This window comes from Mus pahari, chromosome 3 (assembly GCF_900095145.1).
Source record: "Mus pahari chromosome 3, PAHARI_EIJ_v1.1, whole genome shotgun sequence".
In the NCBI taxonomy this organism is placed as follows: domain Eukaryota; kingdom Metazoa; phylum Chordata; class Mammalia; order Rodentia; family Muridae; genus Mus; species Mus pahari.
In genome coordinates, this window is record NC_034592.1 from 110,322,720 (window position 1) to 110,343,278 (window position 20,559).

The 20,559-nt window shown below is 47.9% G+C and overlaps 1 protein-coding gene across 1 annotated transcript in view; it reads right to left on the reverse strand.

Moving 5' to 3' along the window:
* Window positions 1-419: 419 nt before the first annotated feature.
* Ncaph (non-SMC condensin I complex subunit H) overlaps window positions 420-20,559 on the reverse strand; it is a 27,517-nt gene continuing 7,377 nt past the window's right edge. The window contains exons 4-18 of the mRNA XM_021193533.2: window positions 19,547-19,639; window positions 19,050-19,185; window positions 18,222-18,346; window positions 16,625-16,814; window positions 15,207-15,298; window positions 14,380-14,582; window positions 12,129-12,277; window positions 11,565-11,671; window positions 10,613-10,735; window positions 7,669-7,779; window positions 5,220-5,393; window positions 4,044-4,160; window positions 2,768-2,859; window positions 2,439-2,514; window positions 420-853 (exon numbers count right to left, since the gene is read on the reverse strand). Coding sequence (XP_021049192.1) covers window positions 794-853; window positions 2,439-2,514; window positions 2,768-2,859; window positions 4,044-4,160; window positions 5,220-5,393; window positions 7,669-7,779; window positions 10,613-10,735; window positions 11,565-11,671; window positions 12,129-12,277; window positions 14,380-14,582; window positions 15,207-15,298; window positions 16,625-16,814; window positions 18,222-18,346; window positions 19,050-19,185; window positions 19,547-19,639 — 1,848 coding nt within the window. The 3' untranslated portion in view covers window positions 420-793. The remainder of the gene's footprint in view (window positions 854-2,438; window positions 2,515-2,767; window positions 2,860-4,043; window positions 4,161-5,219; window positions 5,394-7,668; window positions 7,780-10,612; window positions 10,736-11,564; window positions 11,672-12,128; window positions 12,278-14,379; window positions 14,583-15,206; window positions 15,299-16,624; window positions 16,815-18,221; window positions 18,347-19,049; window positions 19,186-19,546; window positions 19,640-20,559) is intronic.

The window sequence follows — 20,559 nt, forward strand, 5'->3', positions numbered from 1 at the left end:
CTGAATTTGCTGGTGACTGGGAATGGAAAGATCAAGGTGTGTGTGAGGACATCAGGGAGTCACCGTGTAGCCTGTGACTACAGCAGCACAGCAGCAAGGTGGCTGCGAGAGATTCAGGACGCATCAGCTCAAGGCCTGTCCCTGAAACAACCTGCCCCCATTCCGTGTTCTGTCCTCTTTAACTTGGTGTACTCCCCGGTGGGGCTGAGGCTCAGTGAAGTCACAGGAGGGCAAGAGAACACCTCTATCACCTTTGCTACTGCCACCCCTCCCCCAGAGTCCATAGACGCTGAAATACAGATCTGACCTCCAAACAGCTGTTGTTTCCTCTTGCCTCTTATGTACCCTGGCCTCGATGTGTGGCCTCCTGAGGGGTATAACCGGGGGTGACGCTGACATATTTACTGGGCACTTAGACGCTTGCCAGAATAGTTTTATTTTGGGGTATTATATACACTTACAAGTTTAAAAATGATAAATTTTATGTACATAGATCTGGGAATTCTTTAAGGACAGAAATTGGCTACGGAGAAAACTATTCTCGACAGTACAGAATGGAAAGTAGGACGGTCACAGAAAGTGACCAGAAGCACATGGATATCAAGACCAGACTGTCTGTACACTCCAGATTAAAGGGTTCCCCTCTCCTGGGTGGACGTTCCCCACATGAGACCTTCCAACAGCACGGAGCTTCAGAGCGTGGTGGTTAGCTATAGCCACACGACAGGCCCAGCACCTCTCCACGGCCACCAGGAAGCCATGGGCCTCCTGCTGCAGACGTCTCAAAGTGGACTCAGTCCCCTTGTATCACCAGAACATCAGAAAGATCCTCTGTGCCTTCTAGCTTCAGATTCTGAGGGAAGAGAAGAAAGAAACACAGGCTTTGATAGAACAGAATCCTGAGACACATTTCAGTTGCGGAGATGAGGTGACCATGTAGAACGAGCTGTTTCGTCATCACAAGAAGAGTCATCTCTGGCAAATACAGTTTGCACACAGCACAGCTGCTTCTCAGGCCTGCCCAGGGCAGGGAAAAGCAGAGCTCCTTCTCCGCCTCCGCTGCAGCTGACGGGACGCCCACAGAAGACCAACCTGTCCACACAGGCCCCCGGGTCATGACCCCATCCCCAGCTGCTGCACCTCTCTCATCCTAACTTCAGGCAGCTTTTCCCTTAGGCTAGCAGGCTGCCAAGAGAAAACTTGTTTTTTTCCCTCAACGGTGCAGTGGTGAGACCTGTGGCACATCCGCCCCACACTCTCCCCTAGCTTGTCTTCCTGGTATGCTGTAGCTCAAGTTCTACAAGCTGTTGAGATGGGGGAGAGTTCAGTGGTAGAGCACTTGCCTAACATGTAAGGCCTAAGTTTGCTCTCTAGCGTGGGGTGGGGGTGCGGCAGTGGTGGTTCCATGTATGTCGATCAGTTGTATGCTGCTGGCTATGGAGGCAGAGGGAGGAGCAGCACGGCCATCCCATCTTGTCCCTAAGTCCCACCACACAGCAAAGGATGACTAGGGTCCACATGGGAGTGACTAAAGGAAGTTCTGGGACGAGTGTTCGGGGAATGTCTTCTGTGGGGGTGCTAAGCTCTGTGTCATCACAGAACTCTTAGGAAATGTCAAAATGGTCCAAGGCCAATCCCGTGTCAGCCTGATAGCGCACAGGCTGTGGCCATCTTTCATTCTTCAGCTATCCACGCCTCCGCAGGGGAGACTTGACTGCAGCAAGATGGAGTCGGGCCGCTAAAACCCTCGCCGTCCCTAGGGAATGGGGCAGAGCTGCAGAGTACAGGCCTCAGTGAGCCACGCTCCTGCTCCAAGTGGGTCTCAACGGCCGCTGCACACACTCTTCTTGTCAGGGTGGTAACAGTACCCTAGTCAGTTATTCAGCTTTTCTTAGTCTGTCTTTGGGTTGCTGGCATGACAGGTACTTCAGCTTCTGTCAGGAACCACACAGAGACACTTCGACTACCGTAAGTACAGACAGGTGCTGTGTGCCTGCCTCTAGCCCCCATGGGCTTGTTTTTTCAAAAAGATCTTTATTTTTACTGAGTTGGGTGATGGTGGTGGTACATACCTCAAACCGAGCACTCAGAAGCCAGAGGCAAGCAGATCTCTGCATTTGAGGCCAGCATGGTCTACAGAGCAAGTTCCAAGATAGCCAGAGCTACACAGAGAAACCCTGTCTAGAAAAAAATTATTTTATTCATGTGTGTGTCTATGTCTCTCAGTGTGTATTTGTGTTAAAGGCCAAAAGAGGGTGTCAGATCTCCTTGAGCTGCAGTTAGAAGAGTTGTGTGTTGCTCAATATGGATGCTGGGAACTGAAGAGGAGTGTGTGCCCTTACCCACTAATGTGGCAACGCTCGGAAGATCTGCTATAAAAGCTGTAGTGAACTGGCAGAGGCAGATCCAAATGTCCCATACTTACTTGGATGACCTACCTTTTCATTTGCTAAGTGCAGGAGACAGGCAAAAGCCAGGGGTATGGAGAGGTTCTGAGCCATGAGCGGGGGCAGCCTGGGAAGACAGGGGCAAGCACTGAGTAGGTCATGCAACCCAGAGGACAATGCAGCTCCTTCAAGTGTTTATAGAAAGTAAGAGGTGGACAATGGGCCCTTCACGCGCAAAGTCCCACCAGGAAAGTTGCTCAGGGCTCAGAGGGGTCAGTGCGCCCTAGCCCTGTGTCTGTCAGCGCGCACCTTGTCTGCAGGTCCTTTGTGAGCCCGCTGAGGGGTCAGAGCGCCCTAGCCCTGTGTCTGTCAGCGCGTACCTTGTCTGCAGGTCCTTTGTGAGCCCACTGAGTTTCTTCTCATCAGCCACTTCTTCGGGGGTCCCTTCCTTTCCATTTTCAGTGTGGTTTGCCTAACCAAAAAAGCATATTTATGGGGTGAAACAAGAGAAACTTATAAAACTGTAAATCCCATAAAGAAAAGTGTACTGAATGAAGCAAAGTTAAAGTCTCAGGAGACCTTATAAAATCTCTGGACACCTTAAGGAGAGGTCTTAGTTTAGTCCCCACACTGGCACTCTTAAGAGGTGATAGAATTTTTGTTTTGTTCTAGGGTTTCTATGTAGTCCTAGCAGTCCTGAAACTCACTATGTGGTCCAGGCTGGCCTTGAACTTACAGAGGTCTGTCCATCTGCCTCTGGTATAAGCCAGCATGCCTGGCTGAGTCACTGGAATTCACCAAGGTGTGACTGTGGATCGTGGACCATATGCTCTTTGTTCTTTCATAGTCTAGCCATGATACGAATGATCAGACCCTATTTGTGCTTCTGTAAAGTACTACTACAAGACCAGAGCAATGGTGCCAACCCACCGCAGCCTGAACCTCTAAAGCTGAGCCAATGGATTGCCTTTTCTTTGAGGTGAGTCTCTGCTGTTTGTTGTACACACACTCACACTGTGCCTGAGGCTTTCTCTGATATATCCGAGACCACACAGCTTAGGGTCCTCAATAATCATGCATTTCATTGCACAGCCAGCAAAATGTGTGAGCAACAAGGGAGTTTGTAGAGCTCAATGGGTCTGAACAGCTAATCAGGGTTCTAGGTCTGCACACTTAGTTTGCTTCACTCTCAGGAGAAGGGATCTGGCAGCGTGATTATGTCTCCAGTATTCCTGCTGAGAATGGACCCCCTAAGTCAGAACACCACTTCAAAGTACAAACACTTTCTGACACTTGTAAGGTGTCAGCACTTTGCAAAAAGTCCCATTTTAGGTCAGGTTGCCACTGGGTAAGTACTCCGAATGCTCGTCAGGGCTGTAAAGCATGCAACTGCTAGGGCAGCATGGGAAAGCCTGCATCTGCGTGTTTTCATCACCAGTAAGGTGAGATAGTGGCCAAGGCATCAGCTTGCCGTGTGACCTGCCCACTCCTCTGCTGGGACAGTCTCTTCTTCTTCCAAGCCATGATGATGTCTGTTTTAAACTGTGACTGCATCTCTCTGCTTTGGGGCATGGGCCACACTGAGGGATCACGAGCTGTAGACATCAGCTCGCCCCTCCTACACACTGGGGACCTAAGGAGCATGAGTGATGTTACCTCTGTGTCAGCCTCCTTTCTAGAAAACTCCGTCAGCAGACTCCACATACTCTGCTTCAGCTTCTTCATGTCCATCTTTTTGGCAGTCTTGGCGTAATGAATCTCTATTTTATTCACCTGGAATAGGTGTAACAAAGCAAAATTAGGCAGAAGAAAAACATTCACTATCAATTTCCTGTAAAATAGAAGTCTCGAATGAAAAAGCTGGAAATCAAGGAGGAATCCCAGCCGGACACAGTGGCACACACCTTTGATGCCAGCCCTCCGAGGCAGAGGCAACTGAATCTCAGTGAGTTAGACACCAGCCGGGTCTACAGAGTGAGTTCCAGGACAGCCAGGGCTACACAGAGAAACCCTGTCTCAAAAACCAAAGCAAAAAAGAAAGCCAGTCTCAACCTCATATATAGAGTTCCCTGCAAAAAGACCCCACTTCTTTTTGGTTTTACTTTTCGGAGTTTGCTGACTTGCTTTTTAAGACAGTCTCGTGTAGCCAAGTCTGGCTTGGGCTATTAGATCCAAAACTTGTCAACCTCTTGCCTCCATGCAAGTGCTGGCATTACAAGTATGAACCACCACGACCAATTTTAATGAGCCAGAATTGAATGAGCCAGTGCAGGGGACTGAATCTAGGGCTTTGTATATGCTAGGTAAACATTCTACCAACCCTAACTTCTTTTAATCAGAGGAAATTTAGATTAAGACCAGGAATTGCAGTGTAAGAGATGAGTATATGAAACAGATAGCATCCAGCCTGGCTCTTGGGCTTCAGGTATTTAACACATGACAGGAACTGAAAATGGCCAAGGTCTTTCAGAGGCCCATAGCAATGCTCTTTGCTGCAGCCTTCCTACATGTGTTTTATTGGTGTGGCCAATCCATACTACTTATGGCTTGGGTTTGACTCTCAACGCTACAGAAGTAAATAAAAGTTAATAAGATAAAAGTTAATAAGATAAAATAAGGTCTTTGGAAAGATGTTACTACCATATAACCTTAGTAGTCAATGCCAATTAACAAGTAAGCAGTTTAGACAGCACAACCCTGTGTGAAAACTCAGATAACAGGTTAAAGATGGAACCGGAAAACAGGTGGAGCGCAGGCTGATGGGACTCACATCCGAGAGGAGTTAAACAGAGAGCCAGGAATCCACACAATTCCTTGCTGTCTCTTCCTTACCTTCTGAGGCTCAGCCACCAAGTTCAACTCTCCGTAAGTTGTGATATCTACGCCTTGGTTTTCAGGAGAAATGTCACCATTCTCTTGTGTTGTCTTTGGATCAGACTCAAGGTCAAGGGTCCCAACTGGATCCGCAAATAAATCATCGGCCTCTTCATAATCACTGTCAGCAGCCTGGGCAAGGAAACAACCCTTCAAGTCTGGCAGATGCTGTCAATGGAGCTTAGAGACCATGGAGAGACTCCACGTACACAAAGCAAGCAGAGTTCCACCCACGTGGCCTGCTCGCTCACTTCTTCCTGCTTCACATAAGCCCTACTACAGAGAGCGGGGTCTCTTATCAGCCTGAGAACCCAGAAGCATGAGTTTAAAGAGTGCAAGAACCACAGATACTAGTGTCCCCTTTGCTTAGAAACTAGATAAATATTTCATCTTACAGAAAACATTTCCAAAACGCTGGAGCACAGCCTGCATCCCTCGCCCAACAAGAGCACAGAACAGGGGCTGGGCATGTAGCTAAGTACAGAGTACATACACATTACATGTGAGGTAGGGCTGGGCATGTAGCTAAGTACAGAGTACATACACATTACATGTGAGGTAGGGCTGGGCATGTAGCTAAGTACAGAGTACATACACATTACATGTGAGGTAGGGCTGGGCATGTAGCTAAGTACAGAGTACATACACATTACATGTGAGGTAGGGCTGGGCATGTAGCTAAGTACAGAGTACATACACATTACATGTGAGGTACTAGGTTCCATCCTTACCACCCCAAAACAGTACAGGAAATCCCAGGTGCTATCTAATTTGGTAGCAGGTGCAACACCCTTTTATATTTTGGATGGATATAGACTCTCATGAATGCCAAGGTGACCTTAAACTTGCCTTGTAGCAAAGAATGACTTCCATTCACCTTCCTCCACCTCCAGACTGGAAGGTGTGTCCCATCACACCCAGTGTGATGGTTAGAATAAAAATGCCCCACCCATAGACTCATAGGGAGTAGCACTATTAGGAAGTGTGGCTTTGTTGGAGGAAGTGTGTCACTGGGGGGTGGGCTTTCGGCTTTTCAGAAGCTTAAGCCAGGCCCAGTGTAGGTCTCCCCCAACCCCCTACATACACCTGTCCCGTTTCTCTCTCTCCCTGCTGCTCACCATCTAGATATGGAACTTTCAGTTACCTCCCTTAGCACCACATCTGCCTGCATGTCGCCACGTTTCCACGATGCTAATAATGGATTAAGCCTCTGTGAGCCAGCCCTAATTAAACATTTTCCTTTATAAGGGTTGCCATAGTCACGGTGTCTTCACAGCAACAGAACTCTGACTAAGACACCTGGTTTATAAGGTGCTGGGGAGCAAACCCCTGGCTTCATTCATGCTGGTCTACAGTCTCAGCTCACAGAAAGCGATTCTCAGAACCAACACCAGAGTGAACAGAACTGTGAGACAGGCAGTAGGGCAGAGCTCTGAACAGGTCCTCGGGCTGGTCCTTACAGGTGCTGAAGTTGCAGAAGCATCGGCCAAGAGATCAGACTAGATCCTCATTAAAACAAAACAATCTCTCCCCACAGTAGGGAAAGAAACAGAATAAATGACTGTCCGATTGATTCTGTCCTTCCTGCATGCAGGGTCACAGGAGGCTCTGTCGTCCTCCTCATTGCTTCTATTTGTTGTTTCTTTAGGAGACTCACAATGAGAAACAAATTATCAATGCCAATGCTCACCAAGGTCTGAGAATGAGGAAAGGCTTGTACAAGTCCTCCTGATAGGTAGGTACTTCCAGAGAGTTCTTGGCCCTACTAGACCACACCACTTTCACATGCCCGAGTTTCATCTCATAGTCAAAATCTTAGCTCCTATGAACAGGAAGTGTAGTTCTATTCCTTTGAAATCCCACAATAGCCAAGATTAGTGAGTGCTGTGTTGTACAGGCCAGAGCCTATCCACTTGTCTATTCATTAGCAGAGTGTCTTAGTTAGGGTTTTACTGCGGTGACAGACACCATGACCAAGGCAGCTCTTATAAAGGACAACATTTAATTGGGGCTGGCTTACAGGTTCAGAGGTTCAGTCCATTATCATCAAGGTGGGAGCATGGCAGCATCCAGGCAATGGTGCAAGAGGAACTGGAAAGTCCTAAATCTTCATCTGAAGACTACTAGAAGACTGGCTTCCAGGCAGCTAGGAGAAGGGTCTTAAAGCTCACACCCACAGTGACACACCCACTTCAACAAGGGCACACCTACTTGGCAGTCCCTGAGCCAAGCATATACAAACCACCACACAGAGCCTGCCCACTGCTTCCTGCCCCTGGAGTATGAGGAAAGCGGCCATGCCAGCTCATTCCCCAGCACTGTTCGCTGGTATGCACTGAGACAGAGGGCACCAGACCAGGGAAGAGACCACCCACCATGTGAAAGAGGCAAGAACTCTTCCCCCTACCTGAAGTCCAGGACAATAGTTGGAGGTGTCGTTAGGGTTGTTGTAATCATAGTCTTCAATTTCCTCATAGTGCTCCGTTTTTGGCTTCTGGTTCTGGTCCATCTTAAGTGACTAGAATAGAGGAGGGGGTGTGCAAAAAGAAATCTCTACAAAAGCAGCTACGGGATGAAGCTAGGGATATTTCAATCTTGTTTCCTATATTAGTCTCGTTTTAGAATGACATGACCCTAAAGGGGGTGGGTGGTGGTAGAGGGATGGTTAAAAGGCTACACAGTCTAACCAAGTCTCCACTGCACAGAACAACCCAGGGTGCAGGACGCAGAGCCACTATTCATTCCCCAAACCAAAACACTTCCTCTTCTGATCTGCAAACTGCATCTTCTGCAGTTTTTCTTAAAACCAAAGGCTGGCCACCCATCTACAGCTTTCTAAAAGGAACTCAACTTTTACTTGAACAACTCTGCTAAGAACTCCTTATCTTAAAGGCAGCCCACTGGGGCCTGGGGAGGGGACTCAGTACAGTGCTGGCCTTGCAAGCACGAGGCCTATGTCTGGCTCTCCAACACCCATGTAAAAAAGCAGATGTTCAGGAAAGCCCAGAGATGGGTCCCTTGAACTGTGGTGGCTACAGGGTGAAGTGAGACACTGTCTCAGAAGGAGCTGGGAGGACGCTCAGTGGGTGTGGCTGCCTTACAACTTAAGGTCAATCCCCTGGTTCAATATGGTAGAAGGAAACGGAATCCTCCAAGTTATCCCCTGACCTCTACACACACACTGCGGTGCCCATGTGCATGTTCCCACACAGGATATACAAGGAAGACACCGAAAATCTACATCTGTCCCAGCACATATACACGCATGAGCACACTGCATGCACACACAAATAAAATAATAAAGGCAGCTGCCCCTTACTGGGGCCAGCACACAGCAAAGAAAGAAGCATCTAGCTCTTTCCCCTACGTATCCCTGAGTTCTTAGTCAACCCTCCACAGGCCACAGAACCGTGCCTCCCTATGGGAGGGCTCAGGGACCACAGCCCTCAAGATCTGCAGCTCTTACCCTGTCGGATATTCTTGGAATACGGATGTGGCTGGAGATGGATTTAACCTGCAACACTATCTTGATGATTCTGATACAATCTAAAATCAACCGTTTAAAACAATATTTTTATAATACAAATTCAAAGATAATGTCAAACATTTAGTGAGTTAAGGAATGGCCCACTAGCCAAGCAACGGTGGCACATGCTATTAATCAGAGACCCTGTGATGCGGAGGCGGGAAGGTCTCTGTGAGTTGCCAGCCTGGCCTACAAAGTTAATTCTAGGACAGCCAGGGCTACTATGCAGAGAAACACTGTCTTGAAAAACCAAAAGGAAAAAAAGGAAAGAGAAACGCCCAACTTCCTTCCACTGTTTCTCATGACACACCGAGCCCTTCTCCATTGGAAAGCTCTTCTCTGTGCATGTGCGAGCTTGCCCCTTGCCAAGCTTCCAGAGTCCAGTGTGGCTCCGTGGAAGAACAAAGAACCTCCAGTTTCTGCTGCCTGCCTGCCTGCCTCTCATGTGATTCTGAGTACAATAAAGACCCCAAGTTCTTTCTTCCAAAGAAATAATGATAAGCAAGGCATGGTGGCTCGCCCTAGCATTTTCGAGGTGGAGACAGAAAGCTGGACTACACAGTTTCAGGCTAGCCTGAGCTACAGGAGAAGCTCCTGGGTGGGGTTGGGGATGGGGGTGGGGGTCAGGAACAAGAAAGAAAAGCAGTTTGTAGAAAAATCAGCTACTGACTGACAGGGGTTGGGGAAATTAAAGAGTAAAAGTCAGGCTCTACAATAGGACAGCTTTTCTCCATCACATTCTCCTCTCAATATGCAATACCATCTTGGCTAGCCTACTGAAAGGTCCACAATCACAACCACAGGGAGGGGAGCCATCCGGCTGTAGCTCAGCCTTGCTCTGCCATCCTGCACCAGGCTGTCTGTCCCTGCTGGCGCCACAGCTGCAACTCAGTGCTGTGCAGCTGTCGTTTCCTGTGTTTACCAAAGCATTTCTGCTAAGTGATCAGAAAGAAAACATGCCAGTCTGTTTAAGTAGAATGTAGCATCTTGGTGAACTCAGGAAAATATATGCATAACATTAAAACTGCATGGTGTCTAAACATAGTGGTGCACAACTGGAATTCAGGTCTTTCAAAGTGCTGAAGCACGGGGCTGGAGAGATGGCTCAGCGGTTAAGAGCACTGACTGCTCTTCCAAAGGTCCTGAGTTCAATTCACAGCAACCACATGGTGGTTCACAGTCATCTGTAATGAGATCTGATGTCCCCTTCTGGTGTGTCTGAAGACAGCTACAGTGTACTCATAAAAATAAAATAAATCTTTAAAAAAATTTTATTTAAAATGCAGAAGCATGAGGAGCCAGAGACTGAGGCAAGTTGGGAATATGTAGCAAATTCAAGACCAGCCTGAGCTACAATAGAAAACAAAACTTAGAACATGCTCAAGGCCTAGAGGAAAAGAACACAAGCTCTTGTAGAAGAACAGACAAGATAAGGAGGAAACTACAAACCAGTCAAGAGCAGAACTACAGAGCTAGGCTGTAACCTGGGCGGAGCGCTCTGAGCCATGGGCTGTAACCTGGGCGGAGCGCTCTGAGCCATGGGCTGTAACCTGGGCGGAGTGCTTCCTGCAATAGTAACCGAGGCTGAGTGCTCCCTTCCATGGGCTATATCCAGGAGGAGCACACTGAGCCAGTAACCCAGGCCGCAGGCAGAGCTGTCTCTGTCCTAGGCTCTGCCTCACCATCTGCTCTCTGTGATCCCTCCTGGTCTCCCTCCTTCCCTCCGAGATACTGCGCATCAGCAACAGGACAGGACCTGATCCACACAGGCCATCGACAGGCCTGGCAGCCACAACAGCTTAAAGGAAGGGAGGCGCCATCTTACCATTTTGCCTGGTTTGAGGTGAAGCTGGACCAGATTATCAGTTTCATAGTGGAAATCTGTGGGAAGAGTGGTGGCTTTCCAATTCTGGTTCTCCAAAGTGGACTTGGTCAGAATGGTAGCAGCCTATTTGTTTAAAGAAAAATTCTTAATAACAGTGATAAATGGGTTTGGGCATTGCTCTACAACTCGCAACTCTCGGGTCTGTATGATGAAGTGATGAAGTGACTGTACTAGGCACGAGAGCAGATGCACTTAACTGAAGTACTCAGAGGGCTGAGGCAGGCATGCTGCCATGAGTTCAAGGCCAGCCCTGTAGAGGGCAGGAAACTGGGCTATATGGTGTTACCCTATCTAAAACCCTAAACTTTCTTGACCCTGCCACTGACTTTGTTTCTCAATGGTCCCTCGGGGACTGAGGGAGAGATCAGACTACTTGCTTACCAATTAAAGCTATAGCTAGGCATGGTGGCACATTGGGGAGTATAGCCAGGAACAGAAATTTAAGGTCTGCCTTATCTATATAGCAAATTTGAGAACAGCCTGCTACATAAGATCCTATTTCTAAAAAACAAAAACTGAAATATACAATAACTTTCTGCTTGCCTCTTTTGTTGTGGGACTATGAAACCTGGGTCAGTCTGGAACTCAGAGAGCCATGGCCTCTGCCTTTGAGTGCAGAGATTAAAGGCTTACACCAGGCTGTACAATGATTTTGTTGTGGTGGTGGTGGTGGTTTTTCGAGACAGGGTTTCTCTGTGTGGCCCTGGCTGTCCTGAAACTCACTCTGCATACCAGGCTGGCCTCGAACTCGGAGATCTGCCTGCCTTTGCCTCCAGAGTGCTGGAGGCGTGCGCCACCACTGCCCAGCTTGTAAAGTGATTTCTGAAAAGCCTGTCTGAAAGGGCAAAAGAAGTGCAGTCATCTAAGAAGGGCATGGAGATCTGGCACAAACCTTTGTTTTCTGAAAATATGCATCAAAATCAATATCATCATCAAAATTAATTTCAAAGTCTTTCTTTGCACCCTTCTTTTTGTGCTCTGTGCAGGAGGCAGCATCTTCTGCAGAAATAAACACAGTTTATAACACCGTTCGCCTCTGTGTCAACATTATTCTCATCTCACATCTACCAATGGCCTTGTCAAGATTAAGGTGCAATTTATGGCAGCTACACATCACTAGTGGTAGAATCACACTTCACGCCCACCTAACAATGTTTGTAGAAGGCTGGAGGGGCTTCCTCCAGCCCCTCCAATTTAAGTAAAAGTCGTGCTGGTATATGGAAGCTGAGTAAGGCCCTGAGCCCTGATCTCCCGACTAAATCTCACTCTTGCCCTTCATGCTGACTCTCCAGCAGTTGACACCGATTGCAGCCAGAGGCTGGCTCAGCTCCTGCTTCAGCTCCTCAGGAGATGCAAAGGACAGAGATCAGCAGCATCTCGTCTCTGCTTACTGCAGACCGCAGGCAGCACGTGCCGCTGCACTGCCCGTTCTTCAAGTCCCACCCACAGGACTTACGCTTGGGTCGAGGCCTGAAGCGCCAGTGATCTGGGCCAGCCCACATCTTCATGGTCCGGGGACTGAAATAGGAGTACTCCCCAGGTTTCATGGATAAAAAGGAGCACATGGTTTGGATGTCTCTGTCCCCGAGGGAAATAATTTCTTCCCTGTAACATATATGAAATCATGTTCATATATACCGCATGGAATATAAACCATACAGTTACATATAAGAAACCGATGAAACCAGAAATGCTAGCCACCTCTTCTACCACAAAAGAGCCCTTCCTTTCTTCCTTTTCTTTCTTTCTTTTTTTTTAATGGATGGATGTTTTGCCTAAATGAATTACATATGTTCCTGGTACCTTTCGAGGCCAGAAGGGGGGCATGGATTCCCTGGAACTGGAATTGCAGATGGTTGTGAGCAAGTAAACACTTCATTAAGAAACCAGCAAGTTGGGGCTGGTGAGATGGCTCAGTGGGTAAGAGCACCCGACTGCTCTTCCGAAGGTCCGGAGTTCAAATCCCAGCAACCACATGGTGGCTCATAACCATCCATAACAAGATCTGACGCCCTCTTCTGGAGTGTCTGAAGACAACTACAGTGTACTTACATATAATAAATAAATAAATCTTTAAAAAAAAAAAAAAAGAAACCAGCAAGTTAGCTGAGTGGTCGTGGCGCATGCCTTTAATCCCAGCACTCGGGAGGCAGGCAGAGGCAGATCTCTATGAGTTCGAGGTCAGACTGGTCTATAGAGTGAATTCCAGAACAGCCAGGGCTACACAGCTAGACCCTATCTAGAGAAACAAACAAGCAAACAAACAAAAGAAACCACCACGTTTCTACTTGTTGGGTGGTTCCAGCTGTAGCCCATCTGAGGGACAAGGAAACAGGTAGAAAAGTCAAGGGCTGTTTGTGTTTTTAGGCAGGTCTCTACATAGCTCACTACACACACCAGGGAAACGGCAGTGCTGGGCTGGGTGTGGTGGTGCACATAGGGAGGATGAGGCATAGGGAGGATCTTGAGTTTGAAGTTAGCCTAGGCTACACAATGATATTTACTCCCCCAAAACAAACAAAGGGTGCAACTGTCTGAATCCCAGGCAATCTTAGTTTCCATCTGCTCACTGATTACGACCCCTAGATGCTGCCTTAGTTCTTCCTAAAAGTGAAAAAGATATTCCACTTTACATATGTAGCTCCAAACCCTTTGGGACCCCTTTTTCAAAGAAACAATCTGTTATGTCATCCCACTTCGTTTGCTCTTTGTGATACACAGAGCCTGTTCAGCTCGGCAGCTTTGGTGTGTGAGGGAACCTCTCTGGCGGCCTATGAGGATAGAGGTGATGAGTGAGATCTTTGAGAGTGGCTCTGTACTGGTATTAAGCTGAGAATGAATCCTTATGGCACACTCTCAGGGTAAGGAAAAACAAAGCTGTAAAAAGCAGACTGGTTTTCTCTATAAAAAAAAATCTCAAAAATAACAAAAATAAACCCAAAACACAACCAAACAAACCAAAAGCCCATGAAACTACATATTTCAAACCTAATTTTTAAAATTAAAACACAAAAGCCCCACATTTCCAGCCAACTGGATCAGTGCTGTCAAGGACCTAGAGCATGTCATTGACTACCATGTACAGTCCCACAGAACTACAGATGGAGCTAGACTGCGTCAGAGCCTCTCCTCATGGGTCCTCACCTGCACTCTGTGGTCAGCTCTTAGTGGTTAAGCACTTACAGGCAAACGTGTGAGGGGCCTGCCTCCCTGCCCCACAGCCTGGCCTGACACCATACAGAGACCCTGCAGGCTTACAGAACTCCCCAGTCACCCAAAATATCCTTCAACACATTCTGGGTGACAGAAACCCCTTGCCCAACTCTATATAACTAACAAGATCTATACTATACTTCATTTTAAGGCTGTTCCTCCCAATCTTCACTTCTGTCACATCTTTCTGACATTGTAGGTACCCTTCCCCTTCAGTCTAGTTGTCCTAATGCCATTGAGCTAAAAATTCCTGCCAGCCAGCTCAGAGGCAACTGTCAGCCAGTAGAACACTTCAGTCCTTTAATCTCAGAGTGGGAGTGAGCGCTGCCTGACCAACATCAGTTCTATTATGAAGTGGGTCACCAGCACGCAAAGCCCAGTTTGGCCCTGTGGGTTAGGATGTAGCTCAGCCATGTATTCGACATGGCATACCAGCCCGGCTAGCCAGAGCTAGAGGCCTATTTAGAAATTTTCTGGGACCCCGGGAGCCTTACTGGTTGCTTTGGACCTGACAGAGCTCCTTCCAACTCCGGAACTCTTCATGATCCCCAGCCGCAGCAGGGTCTGGTTCATCGTTGTCAACAAAATCTTCCACCAGGGGCCCATCAGGGACATCCTCTTCATCGTCTTCAACCTCAGCATTGATGTCAAATACTTGATCATTCTTCTTAAACTTGTCCACCAGGGCCGACACAGACTACAAGGAGAAGACACAGCTCTCCAGCTGTCCCTGTTCTTTAGATCACCCCAGCTCATCCCTGCAAAGTAGCCACCCTCATTTTCAGCCACTCTTTTTCCTGGCCCTGCCCCCACACACCCCCTGCCAGAAGCCTCGCTGTCAGGAGGAAGTTTATATTGTGCAGTGCGGGTTGAGGCTGCATTGTGTTAGGTACATTTTGTAAAACACTGAACAGGAATCTGCATTCATCAACTGCATGTTTGGAAAACAGAGTTTTCCATGGAGACCATTTATGTTGGACGTTGTAGTAAGTAGGCTAAAGGGGGCCCTGCTAAAAATAAACAAAGGAAGGCTTTAAACATGACAGTTTCTCAGGAAACAGTGTGCCAAGGGACTTAACCCTCAAAAAAGGAAATGCCTCTAGCCTGACAGTGGCTGGAGGCCAGAGGCTACTGTGATACGCGGGTTCTGACCCCGGGGAAGCAAATGAAGAGGAAATAATTCTCTGTGCTCCTCAATAAATCCAGTCCATGTCTCAGCGTGGCTCTCGCTGGGCAGAGCTGGCTGATCTTGGGCTAGCTAACTGAAATCACTAGCCACCGGGAATGCCCCAAGCCCTATAAACCCCAAAGTTGACTGCACCTCATTATGTGTTTCGCTGTCCCATTTAGTAAACTGGAACCCGGCCAGGGATGGGCAGAGCGGGCGGTCTTCCACACACTGCTGCAAGGGAGCTGGGGACAGCAAGATCACGGCAGAGATTACAGAGGGCCAAGGTCACCACTTTAGAATGACACAGAGGGACAGGTAGTCACCTCACTACCTCACAACCTCCTGATACAGACACAAGTGCACTCACGGTGGATTCGGGCTAAATGCTATTCCCAGAGTTAAATGCAAAGGAGAAACCAGAAGCACAGACATTTCATTCTGAAGTGTAGCTCGAAAATGCATAAAGCCTTTCTTTAAAAATACACCAAGTCCTTCAGTAATGACAAAATGGTACTCCTTTTCTGTCTGAAGCTAAAGTAGCTACAGATGACATATCTCAGAGGCTCAGAGCCCTAGCTGAAGTCATAACTTCTGCAAGAATAGAAAGAACAGGGGACTAGAGAGATGGCTCTGCAGTTAAGAGCACACTGACTGCTCTTCCAAAGGTCGTGAGTTCAATTCCCAGCAACCACATGGTGGCTCACAACCATCTATAATGGGATTTGATGCCCTCTTCTGGTGTGTCTGAAGACAGCTTCAGTGTAGTCATATATGTAAAAATAAATGGCCACATCATTTAAAAAACAAAAAACAAACAAAAAAAGACTAGAAAGAATGTAACTGAAAGTACCAGTGTGAGCCTGTAATCCCAGCACTTGGGGAAGAAGGAGGAAGGAGGAGGGAAGCATTAGGACAGCTGGGGTAAACAGCAGGACCCCTTAATAACAGATGACAATAGGTACCCAAGTATCTGCGTGGTCAGCCCAGAGGGGGAAGATCAACAGCAATCAGCACACAGAAGGGACCACGCGCAGTTACTACACTGCAGCACATGTCCTTCACAATGTCCCCTACAACATTCCTGGGTCAGTAGGAAAGAGGGAGAACTGGGGGTTAGGGGAAGATATTGAAATCCTGCCAAATATCAGGAAACTACTAACAGGATAGGTCAGTTCTTAACTGCCACAGGAATAAAGTCGCAACACCCCCACAGGTCCTGAAAAGATCTGTGAAGTGGGAGCAAGTAAGAACAAGCTGTCTGGCCAGTTTCTCTTTCCTGCATCCCAGCTCTGTCACTGACCCTCCAGGTGAGCCTGTGAGTGCCAGAGTTGGACGCTGTAACCAGTGAGCAGTAAACAGGCCCACGGCACATGGACACAGTGATGGCTTACTGTTGAGACTCTTACTGCAGAAGAAGGAAGAAGGTGCTAGGCACTGCCAAAGAACCCAATGTGGGTTTCCAGAAGAGCCACCTGTGTAATGTTCAGAAACAACCTGAACACTGCCCCTATGACTATGAGAAGCATCTCTGTGACTACGATGCCCTGACAAAGGCTGACTTTACTCACCTTCTAAATCTGTCATGTCTACGAAACCCAGATCTGGCAGCTCGATGGGCTCTCCTGAAGAGAGGGTCTGCATGTCGGAAGGAAAAAGCAGCTCGCTTCTGTAGTCCTGGCAGTGCAGTGTGGAGAGAAATACCCCCGTTGTGCTGCATTCGTCAAAGGAGGCTGCCGTCTTCTGAAACATAGGGTCCACCTGCACGCGAGAACAGGGAACCAAGGAATGACGGTGGTAGCAGCAGGAGACACAAGCTCACCCACAGCTGTCTGCAAGACTGAATGTCTGCACATGCTCAGATGGATGAGTGAGGAGAAGTGCACTTTCACTCTCTCTACCTACAACACACATGGACAGACACCCTGCTGCAGGCAGTTCCTAAATGGCTACATCTAACAGTCCCAGCACAGTACATGACATCACAACACATTCTGTTGCTTACTTAGCAGGCCCCTGGGATGGGGCCAGTCACAGGCTCTATCCTTCCTATTAGCTCTGGGGACTTTTATTGAAGGTGGGGGTCTTACTCTACTCCCATCTCACTCAGAAGCCTCTGCCTAGCCTCCTGAGCGCTGGGTTACAGGTGTGTGAAACCACATCTGCCTCACTCACTACTGTTCCTCTGAACACATTTTTTTTTTTTTTTTTTTTTTTTTTTCGAGACAGGGTTTCTCTGTGTAGCCCTGGCTGTCCTGGAACTCACTTTGTAGACCAGGCTAGCCTAGAACTCAGAAATCCACATGCCTCTGCCTCCCAAGGCGTCACTAAAGCCCGGCTGAACACAATTTTTAAGATGTGGGAGAAGCCGGGCTGGAGAGATGGCTCAGTGGTTAAGAGCACTGACTGCTCTTCTAAAGGTCCTGAGTTCAAATCCCAGCAACCACATGGTGGCTCACAACCACCTGTAATGAGATCTGATGCCCTCTTCTGGTCTGTCTGAAGACAGCAACAGTGTACTTATCTATAATAATAAATAAATGTTAAAAAAAAAAAAAAGATTTGGGAGAACCCAACCAGGATGGTGAGGTGAAGGACAGGCAGTCAGAAGGGTTAGTGGCAGAGCAAGGGCGGCAAGGGTTGCGAGAAGAGGGTCACAGTCATGTGATGCCAACCCAAAGGTAGATCACATCTCACACATGGGGACAGCGCAAGACAAATGCATGTGAGGCGGGGAAAAAAAGGACATCACCTGGGATCTCCCAGGAACAGGTGCTTCAAAGTGGCTTCCAAGGAGGAGCACACTTGGATCTGATAACATAGATGTGGCTCCCTGGCCTCCCTTGGAGGGTGGGACCTTGCTGTCTTCACAACCCCATCTCAGCATCCTGGGTCCCAGAGAGGGACACCCCCACCCTCTCAGCTGTCCCCATGCAGGCAGCACCCACCATGAGCATCCACTCACCCTTCTTCCCCAGGGCCACTCACGCACCCCGCCCCCAGAACCAGTGTTGTCACTGCTGGTTCCTTTCTCAAACGGTAGCCAGTCCTGTGCTTCTGTGTGCCACCCAGACCTACAGGTGCTGAGTCTGCAGTCAATGCTCCAGTTCCATCCAGCCATAAACACCAGCCCTACCGACTGACCACGAGAGGCGCACACTTCCTTACCGCACCCTTCCCATCGGCTTCAGAGACAGTGATGTTGCTGAGATTCTGTTCAATGGTTTTGCAGGACTGCTTCTTCTTTGGCTTTGTAGGTTTTTTAGTCCTTTCTGCTTCAACAGCACTTCCATCTGAAGGAGTAACACCAGTTCTTTTTTTTTTTTTTTTTTTTGAGACAGGGTTTCTCTGTGTAGCCTTGGCTGTCCTGGAACTCACTCTGTAAACCAGGCTGGCCTTGAACTCAGAAATCCACCTGCCTCTGCCTCCCGAGTGCTGGGATTAAAGGCATGCACCACCACACCCAGCATAACACCAGTTCTTAAAAACCCTCTGCGGCAGCCATCACTTAAACAGGAAGTCCCCTCAAGTCAGCAGGCTAATCTAATCTGCCGTGACAGAGTAACTGGCTTACTAGACAACACACTTTACTTCTAATGGAAACCACGCAGACGCTCCCTACTTAGTGTTTACTCAAATTTGCCTAAGTAATTCTAAAAGCTTTTATACAGTCTTTGGAACTAGTGTAGCCAAAAGCAAGCTCCTATAAGGAGAACAAAAGGCCTTTAACAACCAGTAAAACCACCCTGAGAAACCCTAGCACAAAATACAAGTGTAAGGGCTGTCAGTTGGATGAGGCTCAGTTCAATTTCCAGGAAACCACCCATCCCAAGAGACAATTAGATATATAAAATAATTAACCATCCATCATGAATTCTCTACAGAAGCAAGTAAACTAAATTTTCCAAATTTTTGTTTCCATCCTGATATAGCACTCAATTATGGTCCAGTACATACTAGAAGCAGCCCTTTACATCCAGACCCCAGCCTGCGTACCTCCACTGTAGCTCTCTTCTTCTTGAGGTGCTGTGTCTTTGCCCAGCCCCCCGAGGACTCTGTATACATCAGCATGGACAGCATCCACACGGACAGCATAGATCTTGGTGCTGGCATCCAAGGTGCCGGCAGCCACCTAGTGCAAGAGCACAGCTGCCTTCGTGAAGATGCACAGGACATCACTTTGAGCAAGTGAAATCCAGCTAGATTAATAAAATACTTACTTAAAAAGAGAGAGATAGATAGAAAGGTGCTCAAGATTGTTGGGAAATAAAAACATGTCTCTCTCTGCATTTCACCCTCTGAGGAAAGGACAGAAAAGAGCCTGCTACTGTCTCATCAGGGGGCTCTTGTGTGTGCAGAATTCAAGTGTGAGAATGGAACTCTCTCACCCGGGCTCTTGTGTGCAGAGTCCAAGTGTGTTACAGTAAGCACAGATGATGAGCACTGACAATAAGCACTGGGTGAGCTGCACGGGAAGTGTGCCTTCTCCTTACTTTAAAGTTGGTTGGTTCTGCGTCTTTCTGCTTCAGAATTTCTGACATGAAATCAATCAAATGCAAGCCGAAAGCATTCTTAGTAGTAATTTTCTAGAGGGAAAAAATTAAAGCTTTATTACTCATAGGCTTGGCTTATAAGTGCATATAAATAAAGTTTATGTACAAAATACCTATCATGTAAATAATCCCACCAAGGTTTACATACAAATACACACACTAACCTCAGTTCCCATAACCACTTGCAGCACAACCTAACTGGGATGGACCACTCCTCCTGAGAGCTCTAACGCTTTGCTCTGAGAACTCCGCACAGAGGACTCAGTTGAGTTGGGACCTGTGAGGCAGGAAGTAGCCTCCACACTCACTCCCCTTTACAGCAGGGAGGGGGGTCAGAGATTTGTCACAGTCACGACGCAGTTTATACGTGGGAAAGCAAGTTCTAATGCAGGTGACTCCAGAACTCATCATCAGCTTCCATACTCACAGCATCTGCCTGTAAGCCATGCTGTGTTGTGTGAGAGGTACCTCGGGGCGTAGGCACCCATAAGACCAGCATCGAAGCTCTGCCAGAAACAGTACAGCCACACTAAAGAATGGACAAACCACTATGTCTCCTCCCTGAATCAAGAAAGCCCAGAATCATAATTGGGCATGCTAGTGTATACCTGAAAACCCTGGAAGTGAGACAAGAGGATTACAAGTTCAAAGCCAGCCTGAACTACATAGCAAGATCCTGCCTAAATAATTATAAACTAAGCTGGGCATGGTGTCGTACACCTTTGATCCCAGAGCCTGGGAGGCAGAGGCAGGTGGGATCTCTACAAGTTCAGGGTCAGCCTGGTCTACAGAGTGAGTTCCAGAACAGCCAGGGCTACACAGAGAAACCCTGTCGCAAAAAAACAAAAACAAAGCCGGGCCTGGTGGTGCAGGCCTTTAATCCCAGCACCTGGGAGGCAGAGGCAGGTGGATTTCTGAGTTCGAGGCCAGCCTGGTCTACCAAGTGAGTTCCA